Raw genomic sequence first — 11,834 nt, forward strand, 5'->3', positions numbered from 1 at the left:
CCGCATTAATAATGACAAAAATGGCTGGCCGGTGGCTTTTATGAATGGAGCTTTGTTTTTCAAGCCCTTTCTTTTGTGGAATACCTGGGCGCTTCTGGAGTTGTTTTTTTCGCCCGTCAAGGCAGGTAAGTGCGTTGGGAATCTAGGGAGTTCAAGAATCCAGCCCGACGGGCAAGAATAAAGGCCCGGTGAACACAAGTTGGATCCTGTCTTCGGTGTGCCTCACGATTCCGTAGTGCTAGTATAGCTCGAAGGAGGAGTGTTCCACGGCTAGGGAGGGGTGTGGATTGGCTGTTGTAGTGAGAAAGCTATGAACGGGTTTTGTATTTAAAAAAAACAACAACAAAAAAACAATTCATTTTCGATTTCAGTGGGAGAGGACGAGGTGGTCAGATTTTACAGTGATGGTTAAAGTTTTATGATAAGTAAATATTTCTTTCAAGCTGTATTTGTTTATAATTTCCTTTCAAGCTGCATTTGTTTTCTATTAGAGGAAGAACTGAAGGCTGATATGACTGGATGTTCATATTTTCGCATGCGCCCTCCTAGCAATTTCCTACACGATAAACACACCACTTCTTGATGGTGAAGTATGCAAGTGATAATATTAAGTTGCCATTCTACCATATCCTGCCAGGTGACGCTAATGTTCTATCCTCCGGTCTTCAGGCCTTGAAGTGAACATCTTGACAAAGCTTAAAGGTGAGTGGCTTGAAAGTCGTCAGCGGTTCCCGGCCTGGTCCAATTCCTTTGTGTTGGAAACACGTGAACGCTTTCATAATGTCAAATACCAACAGACATGAGCTTTTATACTTAAAGTACCGTTCCTGCTTAGCCTATTCAAGGGTGTTATCTCATACAACGTCCTTGGCCTAGTATATTGTGCCTTCACCACTGACCAGACCATCAATTCCATTGCTTCTACTTCGTCCTACTGTTCTATCTGTTTGGCAATGGCCTTGTGAAACTGCGGGCGGTTATGAAAAGGTTGCCACATTAAGCATTTCACCAAGATTCGTCAGTCATTTTCCTTGGTTATGTGTATCTTTGTAGTATTCTATCAGTATTGTAGTTCCATCTGTTAGCTTTTACCTTTATGTGTGTACCTTATCATGGTGTGAAAAGATGACGCAATTCAGCCAACAGGTCGCGAAATCATTGTGAAGTTGTGCCAAGGAGCTAATCTATTTGGTTGTGCCATTCATTCATTCAAGTAACCGTTGATAACTATATACTCATATACGAATGTAGCACGCAAAAGTCAAAACATATGTGTCCGACTGTCTCTTTAGTTTGGACAGAAGGCACACATTCCTTTTGACACACGGCTTCCCACCTTGGAGTGTCCGTGTTTCGGGTCATGTCAACTTGTATTCCACGTGCATTGTTGCAGCTGTTATGTATTGCATATGCTGTCCAGAGCCTCACGTGCACCCTTACCTTTAATAGTTGGACAGAAGACACACATTCCTTTTTACACACGGCTTCCCACCTTGGAATGTCCGCGTTTCGGGTCATGTCTTGTATTCCACGTGCATTGTTGCAGCTGTTATGTATTGCATATGCTGTCCAGAGCCTCACGTGCACCCTTACCTTTAATAGTTGGACAGAAGACACACATTCCTTTTTACACACGGCTTCCCACCTTGGAGTGTCCGTGTTTCGGGTCATGTCTTGTATTCCACGTGCATTTGTTGCAGTTGTTATGTATTACATATGCTGCCCGTGGCCTCACGTGCACCCTTACCTTCCCACCCCTCGCGGCCGCGGGTCTCGCCTGCGGTGATCAGCCCGCGGTAATTGCCTCATTACACGGTCGGCCGGAGAAGCCCTCTGGTGGGAAGCCGCGAGCTTCAGCCGTGGCATTCACGCTTTCATCTTAATGTAGTTAAGCCAAAGGTCACTTCTAATCAGCGAGCGATATTGTACGCCTTGAACACGATGTGCCTTGTGTGGAAATACATAAAGGAACTGTTGAACGAGGCAAATTTATATATTTCTGGTTTAAGATAATGCAATGAAGTTTGATCGGCATGGCTTTCCTTCACCAATTTACAATAAAAGATGCGTATAAATGGTACCATGTGAGGGATGCAGCTGTAATTCCTTTAACGAGTCATATTGAGGAATTTTACACGTTCAGGCACAATGTCGTAAACGGGGGTGTGAAATTGCTGGAGTGCTCGTAATTACTGGCCATGCGTTTCAGGAAAAACAACGATAAAGTACATAAAGTGTAGGACTTTAGTGTACCATTCGCACGAGTAAATTAGAGATTGGTCGTTATATATTCTTGATGTTCATTTTAAAGTGCCTGTAACACTGGACAGGCTCAGCATGATGAAGAAAATAGCTCCCTAAGCTTGGTAAGCCTGTTAGGAAAGTCTTTAAAACATGCATTACCTTTCATCTGCTTGTGTGGTTATAGTTTCACCCCCTCCTAGAGACAGCGTACTATGCAACACCTTTACGACTGAAAGCAGTACTAATTTGTATTCATAGAACCATCCCTAAGTTACACTACAGGTATCCTACAGAGCCGTTCTAATGATTTCATTCCGTTTGTGTCGAGACTTCTATGATATCAGCTACTCTGTATCAGTGTATGTCTAAAACTAGTCGCCGTATATTAGGCCATGTTGATTTGATTGTATGGATGACATCCGCGCTCGCATCAATTTTCGGCCATTTCCACAAAAAAAAAGTTTTCGACCACACAGTAAATTGTGAAAATCAGCTGTAAATTGAGCACATATATACCGTACATTTTAAAAAAAGTATCAGAAAACAGATAACTAATGCCATAGAATGCAAAAATAAATCCAACGTCAAAGAATAAGATGTGAAAGGACAGAAAGAAAAAAAAATCTATTGTTGGTAGGGGTGGGTACCAGTACAGAAATCACCTGACCTGATTATCTCTGAAAACTTGAGAATTGGCAATATTCAAAACAATGGTGATTGGTCAATTTTGCTACAAATGAATCTGTTTGGTTGATTATCCGACTCCCACTGGTGTTTTAAAATCCCACCTCCATGTAATCAAGGCTAACTGTCTCTGTATTTTTGACTGTAGAAACTTGGTACAAACTCTATCGACTTCACTCTTGTTGTCTTCTTGGCCCGGTAAGACCCCAAGTGCATGCCAACATAGTGTGTCCATTTTCTAATTGGCGAAACCCGTTCCACTGATTTTTTTCGGTCTTTTTTTTCGGGTCGGTCCAAGAAGAAAAAAAAAATGTTTTGCACCCGTAGGATGTACTGGTCCCAACATCTAACTGTTGATATACCATACTTTGTGTTTTCAGTCCTATGTTCAACCTTCCTGACCACTTAGATTTCATGCTGAAGGCAACTTTTTTTTTGGCCAAACTTTTTTTTATTCGCTCGCTCGCATCAGTTTTGGAGTTCCCAGAGGATGTCAACCATATAATCAAATCAACATGGCCTTAGAGTAGAGTAGAGTTGTTTCAGCCCGGTAGGAGTGTCCACTCCAGTTTGGGCTGCTCTTCAATTAAGGATACTGAAATACTAGTAGTTGGTCTTAGGGGATGGTCCAGTGCCCTGAAGTCATAGACGACAAGATGTCCTTTTTATGTGTTCGTCAAATCTCGCTTTAAAGTTGTTCACAGTTGGTGCCATCACCGCTTCCTCGCGTATTTGTTCTCGACAGGGTTCTTTCCAATATCATTTTCCAACCATGAATGCTGTGTAGTACTGCAGGTATCCTGACCACCTCTCAACTGAAATAAAGACATTGTAGGAGTAGCTATATGTTTTGATGGAATGCACTCAGCTCTACATTCTCAACCATGGAAGGCTCGAAGGACGTAGCGGCTAGACTATTGGGAAATTTGACGCCAGCTTTGGCCATTCATTGTAATTGTCTACACGTTTGAGTGTAACCTCTGAGGTGGTTGGATGTCAGGCTCGGATGGTGTTTACGTTACTGAACCAGTTAACGGGTAACGGCAGGAGACTACAAACCAACATTGTGTACCTGGTAAATTTAGACATAGGGTGTTGACTTGTCAGAAGTCTTGATATATCACAGTTATTAATTTTTCTAGAATCAAACTAGGGGGGTTATTGACTAGCATAATTGAAGGCAATCAGAAGTTGAGTCTCAAATATCCAACTACTGTAAAAAACGGAATTTTACACACTATTGTTCTGATAGCGTGGCATATAAATGAATCAACAGCTTAGATACTTAGTGTTAAATTGCACTGACCCAGAACAAAGACATTTCACTTCTGACGGTCTGTTCTTATATATGGTCTTATCAGAGGAAGAAGATCAGACAACAGCCATGGACGAGGAAAGCATATTTTTATTTTCTATACGGATCAACGGCTATGATTGAATTATCCCCATAAAAATTGTACAGGCAACGCAGACCAACGCCCTTTTGATGCAAAAGAAATAAATTTTCTTCCATCCATGCCACACTAAACACACAAATCCTGGCCTATTGTTGTCATTCTACTCCGTTCGTTGCCAATGTTTACATACCATGCATACAGTGAACAGCAATGTTAACCAAAACGCTTACCACTTTGTGTTCCAGTCTTGCCTACCGTGATGTAGTACCATCTAAAAAGAATTTTGTTGTCGCTGCAGGCACCGCAGTTTCAAGTTAACGTTAGATGCAGTATGAATTAGCATTCTAAACATTAGAATTATTACAATGTATTTTTGACAGATCTATAACGTTACCAACTACAAAATGTGATATGTTTTCACTGAAAAAAATGCTATTTTCATGATACCATAGAACGTAACATACTGAAAGACCGCTAGTAATTATCAAATAGCGCCACACTAGCAATGGTTGAAATAACATATCTTATTCAGGCGCGCATTTTTTATTAATTTTCACTGCCTTGGCAGGAAAGAAATTCCTGGATTTGTCCGTCAGTTAGTGGGTATCACGACATTTATTATTCACTGTAAGCAAACATCAATGACGTCATAAGAGAGCATTTCCATATGTTATGCTGGGAGGTGGTAATATAGAATACAAATCATCTACACCAGTTTACCTGCTAAATTTCAGAACGTATACGTATAATACGCGTACGAGCATTTGCGAATATACGTATGATTCATAGCATAACATATAATTAATGATACTACAACCATTTTTGTACATCAAAGTCAGTATACCATAAACTGATAAAGACCTAATGCTCACTGAATCAAATATCGCAGTCTCTCACATTTGTTGAGTCTACATCCTAGCAGCAAAGAAATCATTTCTCAAATATATACATTGGAACTCTTCAACATCAATCAATAGAAATTCATATTTACAATGAAGTCACTTGGTATTTCTTAAAATGATTCCCAATATTTGTAACTGAACTACGGAGGGCAGCACTAGTAGAGCGGAACGGTTGTGTTTGTAATAAGTAAAGGTTATGTTGTAAGTAAAGGTCTGTAGAGGTACATGTGCAATTTATTCCATAGTATCTATCTAATTATCCAAGTGTATTGGGTATTTTATTTTAGTTGCACAACGCAAACTATAGCCCTACTTTACCCTAGGAATATCTACTCTTTCGATTTCTCTGAATCTACACATGGTTTGCGGATGGTTATAATTTATGACTGATGTTACATCATGGGGTCTAATCTATGAGATCAAAGTGCCACTAGGACTCGTACGTACATGAGGTTGATACAAGTTTCATACACTGTATGAATAACGGTTAGTGTCAGTCAGTCAGGTCAGTCACCCTATGTATAAGTGTCGCCATTGCTATCCTTAGTAAAGGTTCCCATATCCGTTGTGTCCTTCATAACATATTTCAGTTCACCATTGTCCAATAGAATTGTCCAAAGGTTGTCAAATCCAACGTCCTCCTTGCTCAGTTTTTTTTCAAGATCAGAGAAGGACGACCCCGCATTAGGCTTCCGTTCCGTCGATTGGTTCCCATAGCAAGTTGTCAATATTTCACGTAACATGGTGTCATTTGGACATTTTACGTCTGCTTCAACATTTGCAATCGCATGAAGTGTTTTGCCAGTGGTTCTTCAATGATTTGCTACAGACGACAGGATAATGTAGCGTAGGCGGATTTCCGGATGATCATTGTCCTCAGCCTTTGCCACTCGTCGAAGTCTGCCTGAAACGATTTCTGTGCAGTCTCGCCCGTCCCGACGATCTTTGCACTGGTGAAGTCCGCTATCACCACCTTTATGTGCGGTAACTGAGAAGAAACGTGCACTGTTAACTTATCATCTTTACCAAATAGTTGCATTCAGATCGTCAGTCGCAATCTTCATGACTAGGGAATAGCGTATGACTATGAGAGTGTTGTGGGTCGATATCTACAATTCTTCGAAGGAGGTTATATAGGGATTTTTGTTTGAAGTAAGTACATATACAGTTCGTTTCATGAACATAGCCTACCAACATTTCTCCTTATGATTCTAAATGATTCTAACGGGTGTGTTGTGTAGACATATCTTCTCAAAGCACGTGCACACTGCTTTAAAGGCTTGAAGAATTTGGACTTTAATCAAACAAATCGAACATATTTTTCGTTAAAAACTATTGGTCGTTGAAAACTATTGGTCGTTGAAAACAGTTGACTACGAAGTATGTGTTTAAACAGAGGATGATGAGTCTAACCTTCTCTACCAGTACTCCGTCCAGAGTCAGTTTGCCCAGGGCGATGTTTTCCTGGTGTAGGAAGTGCAGTGCTTTGGACATGTCCAACGAGATGGTCAAAAGATCTTCCGATGACAGAGTTGGGATAACCTCCTTCAATTTGCAATTCTCATAGACAGTGTACAGAACCCTGTAACACACCAAAAAAAACGGTGAATGTACATTGCAGTGCACTGATAGGGAAAATTTGAGAACCTGCGGTGACCATCGAGTAATACAAAAGACTTAAAAATGGTACACGCTGTTTTCTCTGCTTAGCACTCAGCATTCGGGAAAGAATATGGAAGTTGAACACACACTACTACCAGTGGACTAGCCCCCCTGCTGTAGTGATTGCACAAAGTTGTGTGGCCCAGGGCTACTGAAACGGAGATGGCGCCACCCTATGTGCGGGAAGGACTTTGCCCTCGACTTGCAGTTACTATAAAAGGCAGCTAACGATGTAAACTAGACCTACAAGTCCAACTACGTACCACTTGTAGGCGTCCAACTCTGGGATAACGCACTGTCGCACGATGTTCTGGTGACCACCTGACTCTCCTATCCGCCGTAATACTGACATCTCCTGTGTAGCCGATCCCTCAACCAAGACTGTAGACTGTATAGTAAGTAATAGAATAATAACGATTAATATTGTGTCTGGGCCTTGGAAATTAAGACCATGTCATGACTCCAACTACCACGAACACGAAATGGATAACTACTACTCTGTAGAAATGGACGTATACCTGTGACAAAAGTAAAATATTCCCAATGATAACGTTGTCTCAAAATTTCTCTGTTCCGCAAGAAAAAAAAAAGATATCCGAATGTTCTTAGGCGATAGTGGAAAACAGCACGTATCAATGTGGTGCAAATTTATCACATCGTAGGAATCGTTGCAGAGAAGGAAAATCGAAGATGTACGGACTATAGACCCTTCTGTTCCGTTCGGTGGTCGCCATTAATCACCCGGCACAAGGGGAAGGAAAACTAATTACAATCAAACAAGCTATTCACAACCGTTATGTAAGGCGTTAAATGTTGTCTTGGTGGCTCAATTTAGAAACCATTTTGGGTTTTGCACAATCAGCAGACGTTTGACGAAGCCGTTAATGTGAAGATGTATGTAGAGGATAATGGATCAAGACAAGATAATGCGTACCGTTCGTCACGGCATTCTCCGGGGAAATTAAAGCCATTTAGAAAAGTAAACTCAATCTATGTCTGAAGGCAGAAGATTGAAATTTCACGTATGGTCACAGTATAGCTCTGAGTAAGCGAACTTGGGTGCCTGAACCGGACATGCGTAAATAGTTATATAACTCATTACCACAAGACAACTATATTCTGTGCCTTTGTCTGTGAAGGTTAGACATTCGCGGATTAAAATACGTAATCAAGGTAACAGCTACACAAGCAACTGAATAGAGTTTGGAAATGGTCAGGCGTTTCAGGCACAATCTTTCACAAGTGACTAAACGATATGGTTCACGTGGATCAGAGGACCGATTGAAAACCTGGTGAACCACATATCCTATTCAGCCTCTGACAAAAGGCAATGGAGACCTAAAACGTTTAGCCGTTTAAAAAACACAAAACAACAACAACAAAGTATCCAGTTGCTTGACTACGATTGCTAGCCTGGTATCCATCCGAAATATAGCTCCCAAGTCTCTTCACTCCTTTTCGCAATTACTAAGAGGAGAGAAGAGACCCGGGGGCTATATTACGGCTGGATACCAGGCTATACGCTTGCGTTCTGTAACTATGTTATACTGAAGAGTAGTAAAGTTGTTTGGTACGTACATAGCTCCGAAACTGCAGGATAAGTTTGACGACAAAGTTTGTTTCCACGTCGACGCTCAAGCACTGTAGATACGCCTTGATGGCTTGTTTCTCCTCGGTCTGGTCTGATCCTGTCAGAGAATGCAGAAGAAATCATTTCATGGTTAACGCACCAACCGGGGTATCTCATAAGGACGTGTATATGAATACCGATTTGGTAACTAAATTTACTTCATAGAAATGATTGGATAGCAAACATCACTCTCTACTGCCATACAGCATTCATCAGGGTTAAGAACTGAGACCCTCCACAAGAAATAAATGCACCATATTAAATCGAATTGATGTACTTCGCTCAGTAGGAACTAGAGGACGTTCTACTGATTTGCCCCATACATGAAGTACCTGTTTGACGCACAGAGGAACGTTTCAACTCAAGTCGTCGACAAGTAGAACATATTTCAAGACATGTGTTGTTCGTCCGTCAAGTCGACGAGGACCATAGATACCAGTCGATAGTGTATAACACCGCAGGATCATCGCTACACTGTACCAGACAAAGGTCCAGGATGACACTAAATGGCTTTACCAATACATTAAGAGAGGAAAATACGTAGAAGAAGATCATTTGGACCCATGAAATTCTTTAAAAGGTCTTCATCAATCAGTTTATAAGCAATCAATAAATGTTTGCCAAGGAGTGTGCGCGAGGGCGAAAGGTTTAAGCTTGAAGAATTTAGTACCCCCGGGAACATGATACAGGTGTGCCAGAAACGATAGCATTTTTTGAGAGAGGTCTTTAAACGTCGTTTGTGAAAACCATGGACATTAAAATTGACAGAACGTCGATGTTTTCAGGGACATGGCAATATTAAACATAGTCCACAGACTGACATTCTTACTGCGTTTGGAGAAGATACAGAAATGAAAGTTGACAGCCTGCCGATGTGTTATAGCGCCATCCGTCCTCCACCAAACACAGATAACAGGGCCATTCGTCAAGATTACTCTTCTTCGCGAAACTCGTAACTGTATCTTAGAACTAGAGCGAACCCTTCATCTCTGGCCATGCAATCCCGGTTATTCCGGAAAGCCAACCTTTGATACATGACAATAATGGAGGTACATTTCGTCTTCATCTTACTAATGGACCCGGGTCGTGCCCCTCCGTCAATCGTCGGACAATTGCAGAAACATCTAGGCGTGCATCACAATGTTACAGCTTCCTGTGAGTAAGGTTTTTTTTATTTTTTAGTCAAGCTTATCGCACAACGATTGTAATAGGTACAATGTATGGCAAATAACGTATAACTAGCAACTACAAACTATCTACATCAGTACACTAATCTAACATAATAGAAAATATGGCGGTATAGTGTATTTCACATTGTTAAAGCACTACTTCTTTTTTGCATAGCATTATATATATATTAGCCTAGGTATAAGCGTAGAGATTGGTGTATCTTCAACTTTTGATTTCAAGTACATCTATATACCCCTGGCTGTTGACCGTTAACAGAGAGGGAAAAATTTAGCAGAAATGTATATCATATCAGCCTGTATTTCATCATGATATGAAGATCATCATCATCTTCAACCGTAGATATTTTGTGCTTGGTTTTTCAAAATGCATATCTATTTAACTGTTGTAATGTACGTATACTCATGTACAAAAATGTACTATGTATCCATGGGGCTGATCATTTGCTTACCATTACTTCTGAGAGTGCCAGTTGATGCCTTGTAGACTCTTCTCCCCAGGGAATCCACGAAAGTATTCACAATGTTTCCGTTGGCTTCGGCACAGTTTGTGGCCTCTCTTTTGTCAGAAGAAAAGTCTGCCAGGCTCGCGAGGTGTATAAACGGGTCAATGCCGGCAGATATTGTCATCAGGAACAGGGCAGTCCAAACGGCAAGGTCGGGCGAGATCTTCTCGCCGACTCTCGTGAGAATTCCCGTGATTACCACCACGGTCCAACACAGATAATTTAGCACCAGCAAGCCCTTCAAACCAAGGCGTAATTTTTTCTCTTTTGCTGAATCCTTGCTGAAATACAAGTCGTTTGCTAGCGGGTTTGGCTTGCCAGCATAGAATGCTATGATGCTCGAAACTGTAGTAAGCACCATGATTGTTGCCGGCAAGATGGTGTACACGAAGAAGACATACTTCCATCCCGGTTCAGCACTGGACAACACGGTTGTCAGAACAGGCGTGCATAGCCCCGTCCTGCTGCCGATGAAGTATCCAGTCAGCTGGGATGAAATAGTCAGAGTTATCGTGCAACAAAATGAAAGCGTCCAACACACGGATGCCACGATCGAAGGAGAGTGCATTCTGTTCGTCAGGTATTTGATTGGAAGCCGAGGAAACACGTGATTTTCGAGCATTATTGCTCCGACGAGAAATAGGGACGACATCTTGGAGAAGGTGAAGACGACGGCAGCAGATGCACACATTGTGCTAGAGATCCAGTGATCAGCATAAAAGATATACTCTCCACGGAAGAATGCGTCTGCAGAGCCTATTACTAAGAGATACAGTCCTGTACAGAAGTCTGCCACCGCCAGGTTACATAGGAACGCCGTCCACGTGCCGCCATGTTTAGTCCTCAAGTGTTGAAGAACAACTGTCGGGTTTCCTAATATGGACAACAGCCCCAGAACCCACGTGGTTATTCTCAGGACGTTACTGGCGATGAGATGGTCGCATGTAGAGGTGGGGTCTTTCTCCGCGGTACAGACGTTTACTCGTGGGGCAAGGCAGCAGATGATGTCATCATCTGCAACACTGTTGACAACCAAGGAGAGAGAACAATGGTAACAGTTAGCTTCGATGAGACGCTCTTTTTCCCTTTTATGTGCAAACTACACGTATCAATGAGTTAGGATGTAAAATTGACAGTATGGATGGGCAGTTGTATACGATCTAATGTAGTAAGGAGAAGATACAATGCAATAGTCTATGATAGAATACAATCACGTCAAGAAGTACAGAACTTACAGAAGTCGTAAGTTCTTCATGTGATCGAAGACGTCCCTGTCGTATTTATCGATGTTATTGCCACTCACATCTCTGAAACAGAAACGAATATGAACCGTCAAGACAACTATAAAACCATTTACCAAAACTTTGTGACTAGGATAGTGAGTGTTGTATCTTCTCTGTGCCTTTTACTTAAAGATCGCAGTGTGTCGCCTCCGGAAAAGGGCCGCTAGCAAAATTTGACGTGTAGACCCCCCTCCCATACTACAACTTCCATTGTTCACCCTGTACCAATACAGGACGCTCTCAATCCGACCTTATTCTCATACCAATTGCACACCGTCAGTTTAACTCTTGTACGAGCGCCAACAGTCATAGACCAGAAAGTCATAAGGCAGCTTTGAT

General features: G+C 41.7%; 1 protein-coding gene across 1 annotated transcript in view; it reads right to left on the reverse strand.

Annotated features, from left to right (window-relative positions):
• Positions 1-4,257: 4,257 nt before the first annotated feature.
• Positions 4,258-11,834, reverse strand: part of LOC118430555 — an 87,175-nt gene continuing 79,598 nt past the window's right edge. The window contains exons 18-23 of the mRNA XM_035841491.1: positions 11,448-11,519; positions 10,159-11,234; positions 8,468-8,577; positions 7,153-7,277; positions 6,641-6,809; positions 4,258-6,215 (exon numbers count right to left, since the gene is read on the reverse strand). Coding sequence (XP_035697384.1) covers positions 6,051-6,215; positions 6,641-6,809; positions 7,153-7,277; positions 8,468-8,577; positions 10,159-11,234; positions 11,448-11,519 — 1,717 coding nt within the window. The 3' untranslated portion in view covers positions 4,258-6,050. The remainder of the gene's footprint in view (positions 6,216-6,640; positions 6,810-7,152; positions 7,278-8,467; positions 8,578-10,158; positions 11,235-11,447; positions 11,520-11,834) is intronic.

Source organism: Branchiostoma floridae, chromosome 14 (assembly GCF_000003815.2).
Source record: "Branchiostoma floridae strain S238N-H82 chromosome 14, Bfl_VNyyK, whole genome shotgun sequence".
In the NCBI taxonomy this organism is placed as follows: Eukaryota; Metazoa; Chordata; class Leptocardii; order Amphioxiformes; family Branchiostomatidae; genus Branchiostoma; species Branchiostoma floridae.